This window comes from Lynx rufus, unplaced genomic scaffold (assembly GCF_022079265.1).
Source record: "Lynx rufus isolate CCGP_SWC_20201006 ecotype Redwood Valley unplaced genomic scaffold, mLynRuf1.p SCAF_21, whole genome shotgun sequence".
Lineage (NCBI taxonomy): Eukaryota > Metazoa > Chordata > Mammalia > Carnivora > Felidae > Lynx > Lynx rufus.
The window spans coordinates 26785160-26809106 of record NW_025814836.1 but is presented as its reverse complement, the minus strand read 5'-3'; the positions used below and the strand labels follow the sequence as shown (position 1 = coordinate 26809106).

General features: G+C 58.0%; 1 protein-coding gene across 1 annotated transcript in view; it reads left to right on the top strand.

Annotated features, from left to right (window-relative positions):
- Window positions 1-1522: 1522 nt before the first annotated feature.
- ABHD17C (abhydrolase domain containing 17C, depalmitoylase) overlaps window positions 1523-23947 on the top strand; it is a 49575-nt gene continuing 27150 nt past the window's right edge. The window contains exon 1 of the mRNA XM_047086505.1: window positions 1523-2137. Within this exon, the coding sequence (XP_046942461.1) occupies window positions 1536-2137 (602 nt within the window). The 5' untranslated portion in view covers window positions 1523-1535. The remainder of the gene's footprint in view (window positions 2138-23947) is intronic.

Genomic DNA, 23947 nt, shown 5'->3' with positions numbered 1-23947 from the left:
AGCTGGCGGTCCAGGAGGGGGATCTCCTGTTCATTCCTGAAAGAGAGCCCGGCTGCCAAATCGGGAGGGAGAAGGGAGAGTGGAAGGTTCTGGGAAATTGGCACGAGGGCCCGCCCGGTTTCAGGCACCGAGAGTTACAATTCAGAAACATCACTTAAAGGTGAACTCCAAGATGACGGTGGACCTAAGTCACTACAAGCAATCCTTCATGATTCAGACCACTTAGCCACCTGGGACCCTTGGACTTCTCACTAGCCCTGTGGAGGACACCTGGAAATCCGCCGCACGTGGGACCAGAAGTGACCACCTGGGGAAGGTGCCCTGCTCAGTGCAGAGCGGCCCGGATACTCTGACCCATACAGGAACAGCCTGCAGGCCCAATCATGCCCCTACGAAGGCGACATCGTTGCTACTTATGCGGAAACAGTCCTGTAACGGGGACACGCGGCGCCGACCCCTGCGTCCCTCAACAGCAGCACCCCTTAAGGTGCCGAGACCTGAGGGCGAGGCAGTTGAGCACAGACACCAAGGGCCGAATATCTCAGGGACATGCCCGTTCTCGTCCACCCATTAAGGTTCTTTCCAGTAGATTCCCAAGAACCTCCATCCACGCCCGAACTTGGATTTGGAGCAGGGAGAGAGGAGTGAGGGGAACAGTCCGATGCGGGAGGGTGCCCGCGCCACCTGCACGATCCCTTCTGGGGATCCGCCCAGCTGCCCGGGTGCAGACACGGGAACGGGGGCGTCCCGGGGAAGGGCGCGCGCTCCCCGGGCCGGGCAGGTGCCCGCGCCCCCTCCGGGCTCCCCGTGTGGGATCGGCCCAGCCGCCCTCGGGCAGACCACCGAGCCGGGCGCGCGCTCCCGGGGCCAGGCAGGTGCCCGCCGCCCCCTCAGGGCTCCCCGAGTGCGATCGGCCGGAGCAGGGGCGTCCCGGAGACGCGCGCGCGCTCCCCGGGCCGGGCAGGTGCCCGCCGCCCCTTCCGGGCTCCACACGTGGCATCGGCCCAGCCGCCCGCGAGCAGAGACCCGGGGCCCGGGCATCCCGGAGACGCGCGCGCGCTCCCCGGGCCCGGCAGGTGCCCGCGCCCGCGCCCGCGCCCGCGTAGGGAGGGGTCGCGGGGAGCCCCGCCCAGGTGCCGAGCCCCGCGGTGGGGGTGGGGGGTGGGGCGGCGCGCGGTAACCCGGAAGTGGCGGCGGCGGGCGCGCGGGGGCGGGGGCGGCGCGCTGGAGCCATGGCCGCCGCCGCCGCCGCCGCCGCCGCCGCCGGCGCCGCCGGCTTTGTGTGCCGCGCGCGGGCCCCGGCCGCCCGCCCCTCGCCCCGGCCGCGGGGCCGCCGCTGACCCGCCCCGGCTCCGAGCGCCGCGCCCCGCCCCCTCCCGCCCCCTCCCGCCCCCGCCTCCTGCCGCCGGGCGGGCGGGCCGCAGCCGCCCTCCGCGCTCGCTCGCCCGCGCCCTCGCCCGCGCCCGCGCCCGCCCGCCTGCCCGGCCGCCGCCGCCGCCGCCGCCGCCGCCGCCGGCGGGCTCCCGGCCGCCCCGATGCCCGAGCCCGGCCCCAGGATGAACGGCTTCTCGCTGGGCGAGCTGTGCTGGCTCTTCTGCTGCCCGCCCTGCCCGAGCCGCATCGCCGCCAAGCTGGCCTTCCTGCCGCCCGAGCCCACCTACACGGTGCTGGCGCCCGAGCAGCGCGGCCCCGGCGCCCCGGCCCCGGCCTCCTCCTCCTCCTCCGCCGCCGCCGCCGCCGCCGCCGCCGCCGCCGGGGCCCAGCCCGCGCCGCCGCCGCCCGAGGACGGCGCGGGCCCCGGCGCCTGCAGCCTGCACCTGAGCGAGCGCGCCGACTGGCAGTACTCGCAGCGCGAGCTGGACGCCGTCGAGGTCTTCTTCTCGCGCACCGCCCGGGACAACCGGCTGGGCTGCATGTTCGTGCGCTGCGCGCCCTCCAGCCGCTACACGCTGCTGTTCTCGCACGGCAACGCGGTGGACCTGGGCCAGATGTGCAGCTTCTACATCGGCCTGGGCTCGCGCATCAACTGCAACATCTTCTCCTACGACTACTCGGGCTACGGCGTCAGCTCGGGCAAGCCCTCCGAGAAGAACCTGTACGCCGACATCGACGCCGCCTGGCAGGCGCTGCGCACCCGGTGAGCCCGCGGGGGGGCGGGGGAGGAGGCGGGCGGGGGGGGGGTCCCCCGGCCCCCCACCCCCCCGCACCTCTCCGGGGTCCCCACCCTCGCCGGCCGCGCGGGGGTGGGGGGGGTGGGGCCGGGTGGGTTCGCCTGCCCCCTCCGCCCCTGGCCTCCCCGCTCCCCAAACGCCGCCGGGAGCGCGGATCCCGGGGCTTTGCCCGCTCAGGCACGCCTGGGTGCCGCCGGCCCGGGGCCCTCGTGGCTCCGGTCACCGCCCGCGGCGGCCTGGGGGCGCCGCGGGGCCCGGGCAGGAACAACTTGGTTCGCGCCGAGTTTGTGCGAGCTGGCGGCCGGCGACCGAAGGTCGTCACACCGCAGTGACCTTGGGCCAGGCGCGGGGGCCGCCAGACCCCGGTCTCAGGCCGGGAACCATCCGGGGGCGACACGGGATGGCTTCCAAAGACTTTCCCGTCGTCGGGTGCTCCGAGGGGCCACGTGTGGGCAGCCCTGGAGGTGGCCAGCCCTGGAGGTGGCCGGAGGGGCGGAGTGGGAAGTTAGTGGGAAGTTAGCCTCCCGGCCAGGAGCTTAGCTGGCGGCCTGTGGGCCTCGCACCTCACAGAGCCTCAGGAACAGGCCCAAGATGAGTTTGAATCTTCTGGGATGGGGTTTGGGAATCACTTGACCTTGAGTTAGCATTCACAGAAGGACTGGGAAGTAGGTATGGAGGCGGGGCCTTTGGTGGACCAGGCCCAAACCCGGGTCGTGGTGCTCTGGTGAGACAGCACTCAGAAAACTTGAGGTCTGTTCTCCGCGTGGGCACGTGTCTGGCAGGTGGGCCAGTCACGTCGCCCGCTGTGCTCTAGCTGTGGTGTGTGTGACTTTTCGCCCACCCACCCCGGAGCCATGATGGTGACAATACTTGGGATCCTGTCTATCATGTCACCTGGTTTCCTCCCCCGGAAAGAGTCCCCAGGGTACATGCAGTTGGCCCTGTTATGGCGATGGGCACTTGATCTAAAATGTCTTTGCTTGGCTTATGCAGGTGGCCGACAGGAATGAGTTCTGTCTCCTTTCCTGTTCCTGCCATGCTCATAAATTACCCTCTGCCTTTCTGGGAAAACAGCTTGTCCGACAGAAGAACATTTCAGATGCTAATTTGTGTTCCCCTGGAGTCTTGAAGGACTTCTCTTGGCTGATAGTTTTTCAAAAATGACTTGGGCGGAGGAGAGTGTATCGTACGTAGATACGCTGAGTCGGGATCCTCGGTGGTTGAGAGCCACCTGTTCCTGGAAGGGGTTGCAAAACAGCGTGTCCTACACAGGCAATACATTGCTACAGTGTGCTGTTGGTAAAGGTAGTAAGCATAAGGGTTGGCCTGAAGTCCGTAACAAACGAACCATTAAAGTCCTCCCTTGAGTATCAAGATGTTAGGAGCCCCTGTCCCTGCTTGTGCCAAACTGCATTAGAACTAAAGCCCGTCAGATTCAAGGCTAGCCCTTTGCCCTGAGTATACAGGTGTGGCCGTGTTACCACATAGGCGACGTGTAGTTATTTCCTGGAGACTTTTGCCACGTTTAGTTTAATTAAAGGCACGGTTTCTGGATAAACATTCCGATGCGGTTTTGGATTATCTGACGATGGATCTACATTTTTCCCGTGATTTATGTAATTTCATGCCACAATTCACGTCTGGATCGATTCACACTCCTGTAAAACGGGTTAGAATTTATTTTATTTTTTTAATGTTTATTTATTTATAGAGAAAGAGAGGGAGCAAGGGAGGGACAGAGAGAGAGAGAGAGAGAGAGAGGATCCCAAGCAGGCTCCACACTGTCAGCACAGAGCCTGATGTGGGGCTTGATGTCACAACCCTGTGATCATGACCAAGAGTCGGACGCTTAACCGACCAAGCCCCCCGAGGCGTCCCCAAAGTGGGTTAGAATTTAAAGGCTACGGTGAGCGTCTTAGAGGTTGAAGAAACTTACGAATGATCTTGCCCTGGGCTTTTCAAGCCTCTTCGACAGTGGCCCCCCAGTAACAAATACTACACGTCAGGTCTCTATCGGGCGCGCACAGGTAACGTCGGTACCTGTCTGTATCCGTTTACACCCGAAGTGTTTCACAAACCCCTGTTTTTTTCTGTGGGCGACGTACTTGGTATAACGTCTTCCATTTGATTTCATAGTAAAACAGTAGCAACAAACAAACAAGAAAAGACTGCAGGTTGCTGGCCCCTGAATTTGTTTCCTACCTTCTGGCCATTGGTCTTGTGCCCACCTCGTCTGACGGAGGCCAGGGAAGGCCGTCGGACAGGGGACCAGTCTCTTGGCTGCTGGTTTAGTGCTCTTCCCACGATGCCATGCGGGCCTATTTATCGGGTTTCTCAAGAGGGGCGTGTATGTGTCTCACTCTGACAACTTAGGAGTCGCCCGATGCGGAAGCTGTTCGGTCCCTTAACGGCCTCCCGTCAGCGGCTCTCTCGTCCTCTGTGCTTCTCCGGCCCCAGGTGGGTTCCCGCAGGAGGACTGTAAGCCTGTAAGTCAGGTGTGCGCGTCCCGCTTGCTTCCCCTCAGTACCCGGCCCGGTGCTGGCCTCCCTTCTCCCTCCTAATGCTGGCCTCCGGCCTCTCGAGTGTGCCCTCCTCCTGTGCCGGGAACACTCCATCCTGACCGGGTCCTGATTGGATCCGGAGACCCTTTGTGTCCCTGGGCACCTGGTACCCAGCCCTGCCCTTCCCGTACTTTCTTACCACATCCTGTTACTTAACTGTATTCCCACCAAATTGGATGTCTCTCGAGGGCAGGAGCTCTGTGTCCTCCTTATGCCCCACAATGCCTTAAAATAATGGCATACATTAAATATTTGTTTAACGACGGGGCGCCTGGGTGGCTCAGTCGGTTGAGCGACTTCAGCTCAGGTCATGATCTCATGGTTTATGAGTTCACGCCCTGCGTCGGGCTCTGTGCTGATGGCTCAGAGCCTGGAGCTTGCTTCAGGTTCTGTCTGTCTGTCTCTCTCTCTCTGCCCCTCCCCAACTCACACTGTCTTTCCCCGTCTCTCAAAAAGATGAATAAATGTTAAAAAAAATTTTTTTTTAAATATTTGGTTAGTGAACGGCACATATGGGTGCCCCATAAATAGATAAATGGGGTGAATTCAGTTTTTCCTAGGTTGGACTCTTAGGAAAAGGAGTTGGGTTTAATTTTCCTTCCAAAGTTTTCACATCCAAGGGTACCACCGTAGGGGGTCGTACGACGTACATGCACTGTGTCCGTGACGTGGATGTCCTCGGGATGGCGAAGCGTCTGTGCGTTTTCTTCACCTGTATCCGCCCCCCGTGTGCGCTGTCCCGGGCTGCCCAGTGCTGGGCTGGGGACTTCCCGCGTGGACACTGCCTGGGGCGCACGTGCCTGGCGTAGGTTAGCGGGGCCTCTAAGTGAGGAGCCGTGCAGCGGGCGGGCGAGTCTTCCAGAATAAAGGCTTCCGGAGGAAGGAAACTTGAAGCAAGCAGGGTGTTCGTTGCTGTTGGGCCAGCAGACGATTATTTTAAGCATTTGAACCTCACTAGCCAAGGTGTGGAAGAGAAGCAGGTTCGCAGGACCCAGGAAGGGTGTGGACACAGCGTGGAGGAAGTCACGTGGCGTCCCGGTCCGTGGGCTGCTCTGAGGAGATGCCACAGCCTGGGTGGTCCTCGGGACCTCACGGTTTGTTCCTCATGCTTCTAGGGGCTGCGATCAGGGTGCCAGCGTGGTCGGGGTCCGGTGAGGACCCTCTTCCTGGTTGTAGGCTGCTGGCTTATGTATTTTCACTCGGCTCAAGGGACAAGGGACAAGGGACCGTTCGCGGCACAACCTCGCCAGAGGGCTCCACGCTCGTGACCCGACCACCTTCCAGAGGCCCCACCTCCTGACAGTATCACTTTGGGGGTATGGTTTCAACTTAGGAGTTTTGGGGAGGGGACTCGTGACTGTGTAGCCCCCCCCCCGGCAGCCGGTGTGGGAACAGGGAGGCAAGGTGAGAACCTTCTACGAGTGAGGACCTGAGCGTGATCGATAGCTTGACGGTTAGGACGCGCGTGACGTTTGTGTTTTGAGGACGCGCGGTTGGGGGAACGCGTCGGGACCCCCTGGGGTGCTCGCAGACGGGACACTGGAAGCCGGGTGGCCTCCTTGGAAGGCGGTGTGTAACGAGCTGGGGGGTGGCTCCTCCGTTGGCTCAGGTGGGCGGAGACAGAGGAGCCCCCTCGACACACGTCCCCGGGGTGGGGGGGTCCTCGCGGACGGCGGCGTCGTAGGCTGTGCAGAAGTGCGACCCAGGGCTCAGGAAGGTGAGTCAAGCAGATAAGCCAGAGGATGGGGTGTGAGGCAGCCGGGAGCATCTTCATCCGGAAGAACAGGAGGGGCACCTGCGTTCGCCGTCGTCATTCACAGAAGTTGTGGGAACATCCGTCCGACGCGGAGCCTGTGGCGGAGCGAGGCATTTGGTGACAGAAACGCCGACCCAATCAGAGAAAGCCAGTGCAGACAGAGAGAGGTGACGTCCGGTGACTGCGTGCAAATGGCTAATTAGGAAAGATAACGTTGCAGCCACACTCACTTCCTCTGCCGGCACACCCTTAGCCGTTAAACGCACGTGTCGATGCGGGGCTCCGTAGGGTTCGCTCCCCCTGAGCATCCCTACCCGCAGACGCGTTCTTGCTTGCTTTTTTCTCCTTCTTTTTTTGGTGAAAGGTGGGATAGAGTTTAGAGGCATTTCTAAAAAATTTTGTGAATGTTTTATTTTTGAGACAGAGACAGAGCGTGAGCAGGGGAGGGGTAGAGAGAGAGAGAGGGAGACACAGAATCGGAAGCAGGCTCCAGGCTCTGAGCCGTCAGCACAGAGCCTGACGCGGGGCTCGAACCCACGGACCGCGAGATCGTGACCTGAGCCGAAGCCGGCCGCTCAACCCACTGAGCCACCCAGGCGCCCTTAGAGGCGTTTTGAATATGTAACCAAGTGTTGCTTTTTGTAACTTGTGTGTCTCTGATTCATAGGATCCGTAATTAGGAAATTGGTAGGCCCCGGGAAGGCTGTAGTGAGTGCCCTCGGGTGGTGGGGCCCTTCGAGAGCCCTGTCTGCTGGTTGTGAATGCTGCGTATCGTTTGGCCTCTCCGGATGGGTCTCCCCTGGGAGCAGCAAAGCAGGCCCTTCCCCGGGCTGGGGAAATTGCAGACCTGACTTCGTTGTTCTTAAGCTTTGTCAGAGGGGATACTACGGTGCCGTTCGGGAAGGTGCCGTTCGGGAAGGATGCTTCGGGTTCCTAGCTGGGCTTGACCGGGGACGAGGAGAACAGAATGTGTTACGGACGGTGTGTGACGTAAGGGGAAAGTGCAGTGGTATTTCTAGAAAGGGAGCAGAGTATCGGCTTGCCGTTGAAGGCAGCCAGTGTGGGAATATCCCTCTCGGAAGACCGTGACTCTTCAGAATAGATGCGTTGAAAAGTGCGTTTTGGGGTTTGCACGGTGCCTCTCACCTTGCTGTCTCGTCCCCTCTCCCTCCAAGTGCACCTGTTCCACGCCCGGCCGTCCACGCCGCCTTCCCCACGCATCTGGCAGGGACAGTTTCTCTCCAGCCCAACGGGATTCGGAGCTTTGGGTCCGTGATTCACGATTATTCTCCACGGTTCTGTTTCACGGGCCTCGCTTCCCTCTGGTGATCCCCTTGCGGAAGTCGTGACCAGCGACCGAATGGGCAGTCAGTCCTGGGCGTGTTCTCTCAGCCAAACGTGTTGGTTTGTACGTAGGGTGCCCTTGGAGGCTCGGGCCGGAAACCGTGATTTGTGTCTTTCCCTAACGGCGGAAAAGGCCTTTCTGGAGAAGTCACTTGCAGGATACCACCCTGAGGTCACTTACGGTGCAGCCTTGGGGCGCCTGGGGGGCTCAGTTGGTTGAACACCTGACTCTTGATTTCAGCTCCCGTCATGACCTCATGGTTCGTGGGATCGAGTCCCGCGTCGGGCTGTGCATCGGGTGTGGAGCCTGCTTGGGATTCTCTCCCTCTCTGTCCCGTCACTGCCTCCTCTCTGTCTCTCTCAAAATAAATAAAAATAAACTTAGAAGAAGCCTTCCCCTCCCGCTGCTCTCCTCCTCTCCGGATGCAGGACTTCTCCACCCTGTTCCGTGTCGGTAATCCCGCGTAAGACTCGGAGTCTGGCGTTCCGAACGGCGGCGAGAATTCTGGCCGCGTTCTGCTTGCACCGCGCGGAAGCTGTAAATCTCCAGGTGAAGAGGAAGCCTGGTGTGCAGGATCCAAGGTCTCAGCACAGGTCCACTTAGGGCGTCACTAATCGGCTGTTCGGAAGACTGCGTTCTTTTTCCGCATTGTTCTAAATAGCAGGCTTCCCGGTTTGTCTAAGAGATTTAATTTACAAAAGTTAGATAAGCGCAGAACCTTTTGAGCCGGGGAGATTCGTCCTGATCCCAGCTGTCCTTCTGGCCCATCATGTCACCTTGAACAAGGCACCACACACTTGGGTTTCCTGTTCTGAGAGAGAGAGAGAGAGAGGGCCCTGGGACTCTGCCAGCCAAGCTCCCGCCCCCTCTGGTTGTGGGGCTGGTGAGGCCCGGTCTCCACGGAGCCCCGGCCTCCACAGGGCTCACTCTCACAAAAGAGCACAGGCCTTGAAAAATAGCCCACAATTCACTTCTTAAAGCGGGTCCGTAGATCAGCGACGTCTTTGCCTTTCTGTGACCATGCGTGTGGGCTCCCACGGCAGGTGACGGGCGGTAGGAAGAGGGCCTCCCCTCCCTCCTGCCCTGCAGCTGATGGCCCCCCCTGGGCTGCTGGGGACAAGTGGCCGGTGGCGTGGACTGGGTTCTGAGCAGCCCCCGGGGCAGAGGAGAGTGGGCGGGCGTGGGTAGAGGAGGCAGGAGACACGGGCGAGCCCGTGTCGGCGTGGCTTGTGTGCGGCTCCTGTCAGAGGCCCCCGGCTTGAGGTGACTTCGTGATTTGTGTCTTCATTTAGGCGATTTACAGCCGCACCGATCCCTGGCTCCTTACGTCAGAGTAACGCAGCAAGGTTGTCCCAAGGGTGACCTGGAAAGGAATGTTCTCGCGAGTCTGAGCTCTCTCTGGGGCTTCTGTGGTTAAGGGCAGAGGCTTTGGCGTCCAGCAGACCTGAGTCTGGCCCCCGCTGGTGCCACCCTTAGCTGTGTGGCCTCGGGCAGGTTTCCCAAGCGCGCGAGCCTCCGTGACAGGTGCGGTGGTAACAGTAACAGTCAAAGCAAAGTAACAGCATGAACAGCACGTGTTCTAGCACGGCGCCTTCCACGAGGGGAGGGCGCCACAAGTGGGCCGTTTTTATCGTTTACGCTCATCAACACGGTTATTAGAGCCGTAACGACCGAGCGTTCAGGTCTTGCTGAAGGCCAGGCACTCAGATCAGAAAGGCCATTAAAGACACGGCTTCCTTCCCCGCTCTCCGCAGACGTAAGGCCAACCCTGGCCGGGCCGGTGCGGACGCAGAGAAGGGCAGAGATGTTTCAGTTTGACGCTTTTCCGCCCTTGTCCGTGGGAGACCGCGGGCACGGTGCAAACCCCCAGAGCACCAGACGCCCTCCCCCCCCATCCCCCGTGTGCGGTGCTCTTTCGTCTGCACGCATACCTGTGATCAAGGTCACGTATGCGCTCGGCACACGAAGACGTGAGCAACACGAGAGCAGCGCGGTCAGATCCCGTCACGAAAGTTACATGCACGTGGCCTGTCGGCATCTGTCATTGTGCTGCATCCCCTTTTCTCGCGCCGACGGGAGACGACGCGCGCCCACGCGAGGAGACCCGGTGAGGCGGGTGACGTGGCGTCAGGCCGCTGGTGACCTCCTGGCGATGCGTCGTGGGAGGGAGGGTCGTCTGCCTCCGGATCGCGGTTGCCTGCCGGGATCCGGGGGCATTACTGGGCTCGGTGCCCAGGAGGAGGGCTCTTCGAACGCACTCGTCTGGGCTCCGGGTGTCCTGTCGTAGCTTTGGGGGGGAGGTGTGCGTTGGGGTTCCGAATCCGACAGCGCCCCCCACCCCCCTCCCCGGGCGTCTGGGTGCCCGCAGGAGGACCGAACAGGAGAGGAAACTTTGCCTGTAACCCGGCACCCTGCGGTCCCTTGGCAAACCCTTCCTCTTCTCCCCCCCCAGGCCGCTGGCAGGCCGCACTCGCGGGGTGTATGTTCCGGCTGGAACCGGAGACTTCTTGGGGCTTAGAGTCAGGGGTGGGGAGGAGGAGAAGGTGAAAGCCAGCCCCCCGCCACCACCCAGGACGGTCCGGTGGCTCTACACGAACGGGACGACCTCAGCAGGCAGTTGGCCTTCCCTTTCCCTCAAGCTTCTGCAGGACCCGAATCCCACACTTCCTTCGAAAATCCGAGCGCTCCCACGGTGCCTCGTAGGTCTGATTCCTGTTGAGTCTTCGAGGCTCTGTCTTGGAGCTCACACCATTGGCTTGCTTGAGAGCGCTCGAGGACCCCGGCACCGTGGTGAACCTGTTTCCAGAAAGTCCAGGTCATGGCGCTTCGGCCCCCAGCCTGCTAGTTGACTGTCGCGTATCAGCGATTTGCTGAGTCACCGGGAAGAGCATGGCCGCAAGATTACTTTTTAATGCAGTGCTGCTTCAGTTGTCCTGGGGGGGAAAAAGGAGCACAGAGAATCCCGTGGTGATTGTTAGTTTGTTTCTTTCGGCTCCACTTCTCAGTGGTTAAAAATGAAGTCCAGGCGCCTGGGTGGCTCGGTCGGTTGAGCTGAGCTGAGCGTCTGACTTCGGCTCAGGTCACGATCTCGCGGTTCGTGAGTTCGAGCTCTGCGTCGGGCTCTGTGCTGACAGCTCGGAGCCTGGAGCCTGCTTCCGATTCTGTACCTCCCTCTCTCTCTGCCCCTCCCCTGCTCACATTCTGTCTGTCTGTCTGTCTCTCTCTCTCAAAAATAAATAAAGATTAAAAAAATTTAAAAAAAAAAGGAAATCTGGGCAGTTCGGTTGGGGGAGGAGTGTGAAGGGAGCCTCTATTCAGTGGGTTTCCAGACGTTAATTATAACTGCGAGCTAAGTCCTCTGCTAGTATGGTTAGTAATCAAGTGAGAATTCCAACTTACCCAACACTATTTCTGGCGATTGTCGCAGACAGAACCAGACCGTATGTCGTGAGGATTATAGTGCCTACAAAGGTCTGTGTACAGGAGTTGTATATGCCGGTTTAACTGCAGTATTTTGAGTTATCCCTCTTGTCATAAATAACCCAGAGATATTTCAAATTCCCTGTTTTTGGTTGCTGGGTTTTTTTTTCAGTTTTTATTTTGAGTTTTATTTATTTTGGGGGGAGGGTGCAGAGAGAGGGAGAGGGAGAGAGAGAACCCCAAGCAGGCTCCACACTGTCGGCACTGAGCCTGACTTGGGGCTTGATCTCGTGAACCTCAAGCTCATGACCTGAGCCGAAATCCAGAGTCAGATGCTTAACCGACTGAGCCACCCGGGCGCCCCTGAAATAGTTTTTTGAGTGAGCGTGCTGTCATGTATTTAATGGGATGAAATTAGTTTTTCTCACTCAAACTTCGAGAAAACCCCAGAAAGGACGTCATGATGAGAGGGCCGAAGATGGCAGGAGTGTCACCATGAAGGCTTTCCCCATGTCTGCCTCTGTCCCTGACGCCCAGCGGGAGCTGGCTGGCCTGCGGTCCCACCGCCCCTGGGCTGCACCCCCGGGGGGCCCCGCCACCGCTCAGAGTCAGCGTACTGTAAACACAGCTCGTCACCACTCCGACCTTGTGTCGCCCTGTGTTTTCCGGGTCCCCTCGGTGCCTCGCTGTCCGTCGCTCGTCTGGCCAGCCACACCTTGCTGCTGGGTCATCAGAGCTCGCTCGCCTGGTCACAGTTGTCTGGGTCCCACCCACGGGGACGTCCCTGGAGCCTGCTCTCAGCACCCCCGCTTCGTCGCTGGGCCCGTCCCTCGCCCTCCCTGCCCTTCGCCACCGGCTGGGCTCCACAGCCCCCGCCGCGGCCGCACCTTGCACGTATCGTATCGCCTCCCGCGGCGCTCCGCCATCGGGATCTGGAATCAGGAAACATCCCTTTCTGGCTCAGTCTCGTATTCTCTTGCGTATGCTTATTCAGCGAATGTACTAAGGGCCTGTCGTGGAGCAGACCTTCTCCCAGAGCAAAACAAGCAGAAAACCCCTGGTGCTTGAAGCTTTTCCTTGCAAGGGGCAGAAACCAAGGACAAGCGGCCAACCCCATGATTCTGTAAACAGTATTTGATGAGAACACGGTACGTGTTCGGGAAAAGGGCGGAGAATGTAGAACGGAGTAGGGTGATGGGCGTCCCGGAGAGTGGGCGCCCACAGTGCGGTTTTCAAAGGTGAGAATGTGCTTCATCCGGAGAGCGACGTCTGGCCCCAAGCGCCAAGGGGTCAGCCCCGTGGCTCCGTGCAGGTGCAGGAAAGGCCAGGGACGGAGGCCCTAAGGTTCGTGGAACATCAGGGAAGCCGGTGTGGCCGGAGCAGGGCCACGAGGCGTGCACAGTGGGGGCCGTGAGAACGGGGACACAGTGAAGGGGGGCGGTGGGGGTCCTACGGCGTGTAACGGGGGCCTCGGGGACAGAAGGGAGCGGATTTGACGGGTGTCAGTGGTTCTGGGTGATTGTGTTGGTGATGAACAGAGGGCCCGGGTACCGGGGAGGGAGGAAGACGGGTTGGGACTCCCCTGGGGGATCGCGGGTTAGAGCGATGGTGGCAGCAGACGTGGTGAGAAGGGCTCGGATCCGGGATGCTCTTGTGCAGACAGACCACCGGCACTGGCTGAGCCCAGTGGGGACGGGAGGGGTGTGGACGAGTCCGAGGGTCTTGGCTGAGCAGCGGGAGGCCGGAGTCGCTCCTCACTGAGGTGGCCGGGGGCTGGCATGGCTCCCAAGTGCCAAGGCTGGGCTGGGACTCCGGCTAGGGCATTGTCGCCTTTGAGATGCCCATCAGACGTCCAGGGGGTCAAGTGGAGGGACGACAGGGTGTGAGCCTGGACTTTGGGATGAATTTGGGAGTTGTGCCTTCAAAGGAGGAGAAGCCACGAAACTAAAAGCAAATCGGAGAGAATGGGCGTTTGTCTGGAAGAACCCTGCCTGTGTCCCTTGGCCCTCGAGGGAGCCCCACGTGGCAGGGTCAGGGGCTCCCCCGAGTGACGGGTGTCTCCTTGGGGGACAGCACCATGCCGTCCGGTGATGTGTGCTCTGCTTGGTGGCTGGTGACTCCCAGGTCACGCTCTGTGCCTGGAGGGCTGGACCCCCTTGGTCTCTTCCCAGCGCCCGTGTGGTTCCCCGCGGAAGGTGCTGCCCACTCCTGGGTCCGGCCATCACCCCAGGGTCCCTTTGGTGCTGCGAGCCTCCTGGCTTCCCCAGCTAGCTTCTGGAAAGCCTGACGCTGCTCCCCGGGGACCAGCATTTCACGGCGTGTAGGGTGTGAGAGCATCTCCGCTACCTTTGCACGATCAGGTGTGGCAAAGACTGTGGTTTTAATTGCCGTGATCCCTGCTGCCCGCCTGTTGTCCCCACGTGTCCCCTCTGAGCTGAACGGGGTAACGAGAGCTCCTTGGGGGCCTCCGTAGCCCCCGCTCGCTCTGTGGCCCCTGCTTCCGCTGTCTGCGTTTTCCTCTTGTGTCCATGTTTACCAGGAGCTGCAAAGGTGATTCCTTAACACCCGGGACGGTTGGAACCTGAGGGTGTCGGGAGTGGCCTCTTCCACCCACAGTGTTTTCTGACCAGGCTCGTTGAAAGGGCCGCCGCCTGTGTGCCTGTGGAGATTGGACAGCTGGGCTCCCCGAGCTCTCTGCCCGGACCGCCCTTCTCCAGCCCGCACACCCCGCTGACCATCCCCCCTGCGCCTGCGGACCGGACCCGTGGTCCCCACAAAGCCCGGGTCCCTTTCTCTGCTCCCACAGCTCTGACCATAGCTCGCTGGCTCTCGTCACTGCTAGTGAGAGCTCCTGGTTGGTTCTGACCACAGCTGACTCGTCTGCAGGAGCACAGTGTCCCCGGGGTGTCCGGGTGGCTCAGTCGGTTAAGCATCCGACTTTGGCTTGGGTGATGATCTCGTGGTTTGTGGGTTCGAGCCCCGCGTCGAGCTCTGTGCCGACAGCTCGGAGCCCGGGACCTGCTTCGGATTCTGTGTCTCCCTCTCCCTCTGCCTCTCCCCCACTCAGGCTCTGTCTCTCTCTCTCTCTCTCTCTCTCTCTCAAACATAAATAAACATTAAAAAAAAAAAACCCACGTCCTTATCCCCCACCTTCAATGGTTACCAATATTCTGCCGTACCTGTGACACGCTTCTGCCCACACCCCTCCCCCACACGATTATTACCTTCCTGTAGGTCATCTTTATTGCGAGGAAAAATCCACACTGTCGACATGCACAAATCCTATCCTAGCTGTCTGACTTCCCGGCAACCTCTTGCCGTCTGTGCCAGCGTTCAGGCGTGGTGATGGGCCAGCTGCAGAACCAGGCTCACCCTGGTGCGTCGTGGGAGGCGTCCTGGCATTACTGGAGTATGGGTTGCAATACGAGAGTGGATCTCAGGGGGATGTTAAATAGATTTAATACCAAATACGTATCAAAGGAAAGGTGCCGGAGTCTCGGCTACTGATTTCAACATCAGCGTCGTAACGGTTAGATAGATAGACAGACGGACAGGCAGGCAGGCAGGCAGGAGGTATGGCCCATCTATCTGTAACGAGTGGGGTGCAGTGAAAAGATCACTGGTGGTCCGGAGCTAGGAGACGTGGTCCTGCTTAGGCAGTGAGATGCACAGGCACGCGGCGCCTGGTCCTGTCCTGTCTTCGGGTCCCGTTTTCTCTCTTCATAAACCAGAGGTTTGCTTGGATGTCAGTTTGGGTTTCGCCATGACTCCCGGAACCTCTTCTTTGTGTGGAGCAAATGTCATACGTTACGTAGTTCTAATCATCGCATCTGTAGGGCAGGGACTGTTGTTGTCTCTAGTTTAGAGATTGGAAAACCGAGGACCAGGAAAAGAGGGACGACTTGACCAGGGTCCCACGGAGTCGAGAGGTGAGCCGGGATTTGGACCTGCCCCTGGAGCTCATGTTCTAAAATCAGATGGTGTTCTCTCCATCAGTGGGCTCCCAGGGTGATGGGCACTGAGCGTCTTGGAAGGTATTCAAGGCTGCACACTGCACACGTGGAAACAGCAGAACTTCTATTTCTGTTCATTATTATTTTTCAGTGTCTGCTTTTTTGCTTTAAGTGTTCATAAGGTTCCATACAAAGTTTTAAAAAATTTTTAATGTTTATTTATTTTTGACAGAGAGAGAGAGAGAGAGAGAGAGAGAGAGAGAGAGAGAGAATGAGTGGGGGAGGGGCAGAGAGAGAGGGAGACACAGAATCGGAAGCAGCCTCCAGGCTCCGAGTTGCCAGCCCGGAGCCCGGCGCAGGGCTCGAACTCGTGGACCGTGAGATCGTGACCCGAGCTGAAGTCGGATGCCCAACCGACCGAGCCACCCAGGCACCCCAGGTTTCATACGATGCTTTAAAACACTCATATGTATGAATCTATATTTGGACATGCATCGGATACATGTGATCATTTTTATTAAAAGACATTTTTTTTTTTTTTTGAGAGAGAGACAGAGAGCGAGGGGGAGAGAGAATCCCCAGCAGGCTCCACGCTCTCAGCACGGAGCCTGATGTGGGGCTCAAACCCACAAACCGAGATCACGACCTGAGCTGAAACCAACAGTCGGACGCATAACCGACTGAGCCATCCAGGCGCCCCCTATATGTGCTCATTTTTAGGAAGGAGAAAGCGTGGTGAAAAGTTTGGACACCGGTGGTCTAGACGCATACCGTTACTTAGTGTTTCTTGGACTTCTTCTCTTAGAATCACAGGATCTGAGCAGGCTGAGAAATTTAAATTTTTAGAGTTTTCAACCTTACAATTTGCCTGACGTGTGTCAGGTGCTGGGCCAGATGCTTGGTACAATCTTTCATTGTTATTAGGTCTTTTATAGTACAGAAAAAAAAAAAAAAACCCTTCCATTTGCATTTAAAAGATGACTTTGAATACCCTTGGAGAGACTTCCCCCCGTGGAATTCTGTATTTTTGTCTAGCAGTATTCTGAAGACACAAAATGTCTCCTGAACCTTTGGAAATCAGCTGAAAGGAAGAAAAGAAAAAAGGATTTGAAAAAGAGGGGCGGGGGCGCCTGGGTGGCGCAGTCGGTTAAGCGTCCGACTTCAGCCAGGTCACGATCTCGCGGTCCGTGAGTTCGAGCCCCGCGTCAGGCTCTGGGCTGATGGCTCAGAGCCTGGAGCCTGCTTTCGATTCTGTGTCTCCCTCTCTCTCTGCCCCTCCCCCGTTCATGCTCTGTCTCTCTCTGTCCCAAAAATAAAAATAAACGTTGAAAAAGAGGGGCGCCTGGGGGGCTCAGTCAGTCAAGCGTTCAACTTCGGCTCAGGTCATGATCTCACTGTTTGTGGGTTCGAGCCCCGCGTCGGGCTCTGGGCCGACAGCTCAGAGCCCAGGAACTGCTTCGGATCCTGTGTCTCCCCCTCTCTCTGCCCCTCCCTGGCTCCTTCTCTGTCTCTCCCCTTCTCTCAAAAATAAACAAACGTGAGAAAATTTTATTAGAAAAAGATTTTCAGAATAGCACCCTGCCTTTCTGAAGGGTGTTGTACCCTCCTGGGCGCTTTCCTGTGTGCCCTCTCTGGTCCCGAGAAGCGTTTTGGGAGAAAGGGACTGTCATTTGCACTCGGGGCGCTAGTACAAGGAGGTTTAGGGAGAGTGAGTGGTCGGCAGTAGCCCGGGGGCTGCGAAGCGGCCGAGGGCCAGGCGTCAGTGTCTTTGGATGATCAGGTTCCTTCGAGCGTGGCCTCTCTGAATGTGCTGCGGCCTGGGCAATCTTACAGCTTGCTCTCCGGCGATGTTGTCCGTCGTCCTGTACGGATGGTCCAGCAACGCGGGCTTTCCACATTTTACCTTTTTTTTTTTTTTTTTTTTTTTTTTTTTTAGCACATTGGCTTCTATCTCTCGTTCCTGTGTTTATTGTCCTTCCTGAGACTGGCTCTAAAGAGCCATCATGACCTATTTTAATAACACGGAACAGCGTTTTATTCCTGAGCCTTTCAAGTTGGACCCATTTCCCCTACTGAGCAGGGTTTGTGTTTGCGGACGGGGAGTGAAAAGTCCTTGCGAATCCACCTTGCGAAGCACCTTGGCGTGCTTTAAGCTCGACAGAGCACCTCAGAAAGGCGTCCGGATGGAGCCCACCCCGAGGATACAGGGTGGTCCTCGTCCCCGGCTGCCCGAAGCCTAGTACTTGGCATTTCTCAGCAAGGGCTCTTCCGCCTAATCCCAGACGAGCCTCTTGACGTGTTCCTGTCACAACGGGCAGGGGACAGCAAGTGACATAAGTCCTTGGAAACCTCTCCACTTTGCGGGTTCTTACCAAGGCGCGAAAGCGACAGGGTCTTTGCAAGGCGACAGCGAGAGGGGCGCAGGCAGCAGAAGGCTGAAGTTTGGAACGTCTGCAGGTGTCTTGCCAGAGTGGACCCCGATGTCAGGTGCCATTCGTAAGGGAAATCGTCTTCCCCCCCCTCCCCCAGCCCCCCACCCCACAGGAGTTTAGTTTTCCGGAATTATAGCCGGAGACGTTAAGGGGCAAGATTGTTCATCTAGTTAACTGTGCTGTGCCCGATAAAGCCCGTGATGTCTATCAGTGGATTTGAAGCCTTCAGCCCTTCCCTTGCCAGGGAAGCCATTCGAGTGTGTGGTCGCACGATCCTTGGGAGGGACGTGAGGGTTGGGGGACTCCAGCGGGTCCCCGTGCCAGTCCACGGTGCCGGGAGACACATTTATTCATCCACAGCAGGAGAAGAACAATTAGGACAGCGGTGGTGTCTCAGAGCCAGGCGTTTTTAATGGGTCCAGTATTGCCGAGATTTGTGCCGCTCCTGCGTTTTGTTGTCAAAATCACCTTTCACGCCATTTTATTTGGCAGACTAAATCGTCTCCCTGTCTCGTTGGAGGAGGGAAGGAAGGGGCAGCCTGGGCGGTGTGTGAAAGCTGGAAACGTCCAGATCTACTCAGTCTAGGTCATGCTTGATTCAAGAATTTCTTTATTCTTGAAAAAAAAAAAACTTTGCTACCATCAAGTGCAAAATTTGATCACCGTCATAGGTTCTCGGTATATTTTCGCGACTCGCTACTAATTATTTAGCTTCTGTGTTTGCTTTAGTAAATATAAAGTAACCATCCCAAAGCTTTCCCTCAGAGAAGAGCTGGGGAGGTGATAGGACTTCCTATCATAGGACTGGGGAAACCTCGGACTGTGTGGTCCTGTCTGTCTCCCCCTTAACTCCCGCTAACCCGCTCCAATCCCCAGGTGGCCGACCACCTGAATCCTGGATTTATCTTTGCCGGTAGTTCCTTGACTACTGGTAGCCATTGAGGCTCAAATGTTGTCTGGATGAATAACTGAATTCACACCTGGAAATCACCAGTTGAATCCTTCTAAGAAGGACAACTTTTTTCTGTGGTTAAGCTCAACTCTCTTACGTTTTCTCTTCCCTGTCCTAATTCTTGGTTCGCTGTTGCGTTGAACCACCATGCACTTGGAAACCACTATCCTCAGGTACGTTCCCTCAGAGCAAAGCTCGTCTCGGACTTCCCTACAGAATGGAACACCAGGGAGAGCCTCGGCGAGTGCTGGTACCTAATCATCTCTTTTCGCAGGCTCGGTACCCCCGGTTCTTTCGACCTTTCACGGTTGTGGTGGTCCTCCCTGAATGCGTTCTGGTTTAGCGACATCTCTGAGACTTGACCACGGGGCAGGGTGATGGCCCTGTCGCTCCCGTGGCCTGGACCCCCCAGTTAATGCGGCTCACTGCTGCGTATGCACGCATTTCTGAAAGTAGGAGATCGAGCGGAATGGTAGACCTTCGTGTTATAGGGAAGCTTTTATTCACTGAGAGTTCATTAAAAAAATAATGCCCTAGTTGCATCTCAGTTTTCAAGGAGTCTTTTTTTCTTCTTTTTTTTTTTTCGGTCCATTGAGGCATTTTATTTGTATGTACGTGTTACCTCCCTAGAGGAGGAATCCCAGGATTTTCCCTCCTGCGTGTTTTCGTCCAGCCTCTTCATGGTCCGTGATGCCAGCTGAGGCTGTCAGTTCAACGAAACCAGACTGGTGGAACGGGACCAGACGATTACGCGGTTTTTCTAGATCCTGGAATCGTACGGCAGACCGGGGGCGGCTCACCCCATACGTGTTTCACCTGCTGCCTGTGGGGTTCCCAGCGGTTTTCCCAGCTCTATGAGCATCAGTGACCCCAAGCTCCCCAGTGTAACCGTGCTCCATCACCAGGGCCGGAAACCGGACGCTGACTTCGGAGCACGACCTGGTAAGAACCTGGCATCTGCCTCTCTTTACGGCATTGGTGATGCTCCTGAGAGTGTCTGCCGGGATCGTCATGCACACCCTTACGGGGGCCCCAAAGGATGGCGGGAAGAGCAAACAGTCTTTAAAACACATTTATTTGTAGCTTTTCATACACGTTCTTGCAGTGCTCTCTTTTTTCCTTCGCGATTGAACATAGCCTCTGTCGGCCGGAGGCCGGTGAGCATTTGATGGTGGAAAACACCAAAAACAAAACCAAGAGCCCTCCCAAAGCCCTGGTACCTCTGATACTTTTCATCTTTGCCTTGACCATGGGGCTTAGTTTTAGTACTTCTGTTTTTTCCGTCGTCCATTCGCTTGGTAAACTAAGAGCGAGACGCGCTTAAACAGTGATTTTAAAATCTTTGTCCCGAAGAACTTAGAATGCCCTCGAGCCAAGTTCCCACATGGTTGCAGTAACACAGTCGGGGGGTTTCACGAGTCTGCCGAGCCGCTGGCCCGACTGGGCGCTCCGGTGGCACATCACCGTCGTGTGGTGCGTGCACTGTGACGCCGGCTCGTCCGGAAGGTGGGCTGGGCTGGGAGAGCAGGGGTTTCTGGGGTCGGCTGATGCTACCGTCCCGACAGCCCCCTCAGAATTGCGCCTCGCTCGAAGCTTTGGACCGCTTCCAACGCCCTCCCCTCAAGTCAGCTGGTTTGCTGTGCACGCGGACTCTTTCCACGTGAGGCCTCAGGCCTGCGCTGCGGCTGTCTTTGAGACCAGCTTTGGAGATTCTAAACGTCGTCTTGTAATTTCAGGCCCCGCGCTTGGCCCGCCAGTATCTCCTTGCCGCTGACCTTATTAATATTCAGTCTTGGTTTTGAGATCAGATTCTTAAATGTAATTACCGTAGATTAGCAGCTGGTGACTTGGAGGACGGTGGCTTCGTTCCAGGGCGATGGTGTCACCCTGCATCCGCCGGAGGCGCGGCCGGTTTGTGAAGGGCGCGGTGAGGGCAGAGAAACTTCGCCGGTCGGTCCCGGGCGTGCCTGCGTTTCGTCCCGCCGACGGCCGTGACCTGTGCAGTGTGTAGGATCAGCCCCTTTCCTCGTCTTTGTGAAGGAAGGGTGTGCTTGGGGAAGTCCCGGAGAACGTGTCCCGGTAACAAATACGGCGAGGGTCACTGCCGGCACCGGGTCCTGCCGACGCGCCAGCGAGAAACGTAGACAGGACGACGTGAGACGTGAGTGACGTCCTAGCGACGGAACTTAACGTTTTGACTCAAGCGATACGTGTGTATAGAGTGATAATAAACAGGGGAGATTATGATAAAAGCCACGGACTCCCCAGCACCCAGGAACGACCTTGGACAGCACTTTGATTTTCTGCTGTGAAACACAAGGATTCTTCTCCATCATCCACTCCTGCTGACTTCCTTTTGCCGTTTCCAGCGTTTGCTGGTTCTTTGGCCTCCGTTGGCCGTGTTTGTGATCGCGGGTAAGAAGCTTCTGCTCCAGCCCAGCCCCGTCCGCTCAGTGAGCCCGTGAGCCGGCCCGTCTCCACATGCCCCCTGCCAGCCAGGCTTTCACCGAGGGCCGGGGTCCGCCTGCGTAGTGCCCTCCTGGCATGGCCTCTGGTACCCCGGCCTGCAGGCCCCCCTCTGCCTCTCGAGGTCCCCGTCTCTTTGTCTAGTTCGTTTGACATCCCGGGACATCTCTTTGGCTTGGTGCTGTAGCCTCTGAGTTAGATTTTCTGTGTTAGCATGATGTGTCTTTTGTCTCTCAGTTCATGGTTAGCCTTTGACTTTCCTTTTTCAGAGCACCCTGTTCTTGTTTTATGGATGTGTGTTCTCAGATCCATCAGTATCCGTGCTCTTTTGGTATCCCTTTTTTTTTTTAAGTCCTAAAAGCTGGCCCCTCACTTGTCTGTTCCTGTGAGGCTCTCACTTGGGGCTCCAGTGCCCCCCCGTTTTCCTGGTGTGTTGGGTAGTGTCTCTCAGTGATTAGGAGCTTGGTCTCTGCCTCAGACTCAGGTTGAATCCTCGCCGTACCTTTTCCTGCATGGAAAGCACTTTCGTCATGACGACGGCAGCTGCCAGCCAGACGTGTTGAGGTTAGATGAGTCTGTAGCCGCCAAGGTGTTAGAATTGTGCCGGATCAGTAGCAAATGCTCAGCACGTGTCTGCTGCCCTGACGGCTGTGTCTGGTGCTCTGTGAGAACTGGGTCGTCGGGTTGGGTGTCCTCATGTGGCATGAGCAGATCTGTCCCTCCCTCCCGTGGCCTCTCCCCGAGAGGGAAGGCAGCCTGGGCGTGTTCCCTGAGATGCACATTCTGTTCGCGGGTGGAAGGAGGCCCCGGGGTCAGGATGGGGATGAGTTCGCTCAAGGGCAGGAACCAGAAGTCCTCGCTCACCCCAGGGGGCCTTAGGGTCTGGGGGGGGGAGGGGCGGATCTGTGCGATTCCCTATTTTTAGCTCTGTGCCAGTTTTGAGCCTGAAGCCGTCCGGTGATCCCCACGGTTCCCAGTTTCCCCGCAGTGTCCTGTCTCCCGGACGACTTTATGCACTCGCTTTCATCCGTCAACAATCGCCACTCCCCTTCTGTGCCCTGGAAAGGCGCCGAAATCTCCTGTGCTCTGATTCTGCCCCATCCTCCCGTCTTCTCTGCCCTGGTGGGCTTGGTCCTTTCTGGACTCCCGTGTTTGAGGGCAGGCGGCTGGGAAGCAAGTATCAAATGGACTGGGCCCTCATTTTGACTTAGTGGTCAGATGGATCTTAAATTCCTGCTTCATAAACCAGTATTTCTTCTTCTTTTTTTAAAATTTATTTTCTAGTGTTTATTTTTTATTTTTGAGAGAGACAGAGCACAAGCAGGGGAGGTCAGAGAGAGAGGGAGGCACAGAATCCGTCAGCACAGAGCCCGACGCGGGGGCTTGAACTCACGAACCATAAAATCATGACCTGAGCCAAAGTCGGACGCTCAACCGACTGAGCCTCCCCGGTCGCCCCGCGAACCAGTATTTTGCTGTGAACTGTCGAGGTCATCGCGTGTGCTGGTGACCAGGGCCGCCCTGGACACGGCCTGCACTCCATACGGGGAGACCTTCCTGGGTTTCGTAGGGCGCAATCCCTTGCAGTCCGACTTGCTGTCCAATGATGCAGGGACGGGTAGGATCCTGCCGTTAGGGCCTCTGCTCCTCGTGTCTTTAGGAATGCCGCGATTCGGCGAGAATTCACCACGGGTCGCCTTGGGGACCCCACATCCCCCTCTTGATGGGGGTCCAGAGCGGAGCACACGGAGTCAGACGCACCAAATGACTGTCAGGAGTCACTTCGTTAACGTTCAGTGAGAAATCTTAGGGGAGGCGGGTATTTGCACGGTCTCTGTAGGCAAAACCCCAGAGAAGCCGGGTCGCCGAAGGTTCCTCAGGGCGTCGGGAGCCCCCACAGCGGAGATGCTGTTACTTCGAGTGGTGGCTAACACGAGTTCCTTCTGATCCCAAAAGCGGGCCAGCTGGAGAGTCACCGGTCGGGGAGGCCCGTCCCCTCGGTGCTGCTCGGGCCTTCGAGCATAGTTCGTTTTACGTGATATTTTTTTTTTTTCAACGTTTATTTATTTTTGGGACAGAGAGAGACAGAGCATGAACGGGGGAGGGGCAGAGAGAGAGGGAGACACAGAATCGGAAACAGGCTCCAGGCTCCGAGCCATCAGCCCAGAGCCCGACGCGGGGCTCGAACTCACGGACCGCGAGATCGTGACCTGGCTGAAGTCGGACGCTTAATCGACTGCGCCACCCAGGCGCCCCAACGTGATTTTTAAAATAAGGCGTTGGAAAGTATTTGGGAAACCGAGGGGCCCAGGGAGGTGGGCATCTGGCATTTGTGGGGCGCTCACGGTGCAGTGCGGGGAACCTGGTCTCCTGTCCCTCGGCCTCTCTGAGCTCAGGTGGGCCAGGGGGCCGGGGGGCCAGACCGCCCACGGGCAGTGAGCCCAGCCGCCGAGTGTGGGCCCCGCGTTGGGCTCCCGGGCTGGCCCTCCCGGCCACAGCTGTGGATGCTGGTTCTAGAGGACATCGCTCGTGGGGACCGTCAGCTGGCGGGGCCCCTCCTCCAGCCCGGACCGCAGGGGCAGGTCCTGAGCCGAGGAAGAGAAGCCAGCAGCCCACGGGACAGACGGCGGGCCGCGCGAGGGTGACCCACGTCGGGGTTCAAGGCAGGAGGTCGGCGGACATTCACCTGCGGCGGGTGGTTCTGAGAAGCAGTTCTTGCTCCACAGGTATTGGGAGTTTTCCCAGCCAGATGGACATTCGGGATGAGTTTGACTTGTCACAGAGTCAAGCGATAGCCCTGAAGTGAGGTCAGGTTGCGATTATCTGGGACTCTCGGGGGCTCCCCTCACTCGGAAGGCCTTTGGTTGGCGCGTAAGGCGCTGTTCAGACAG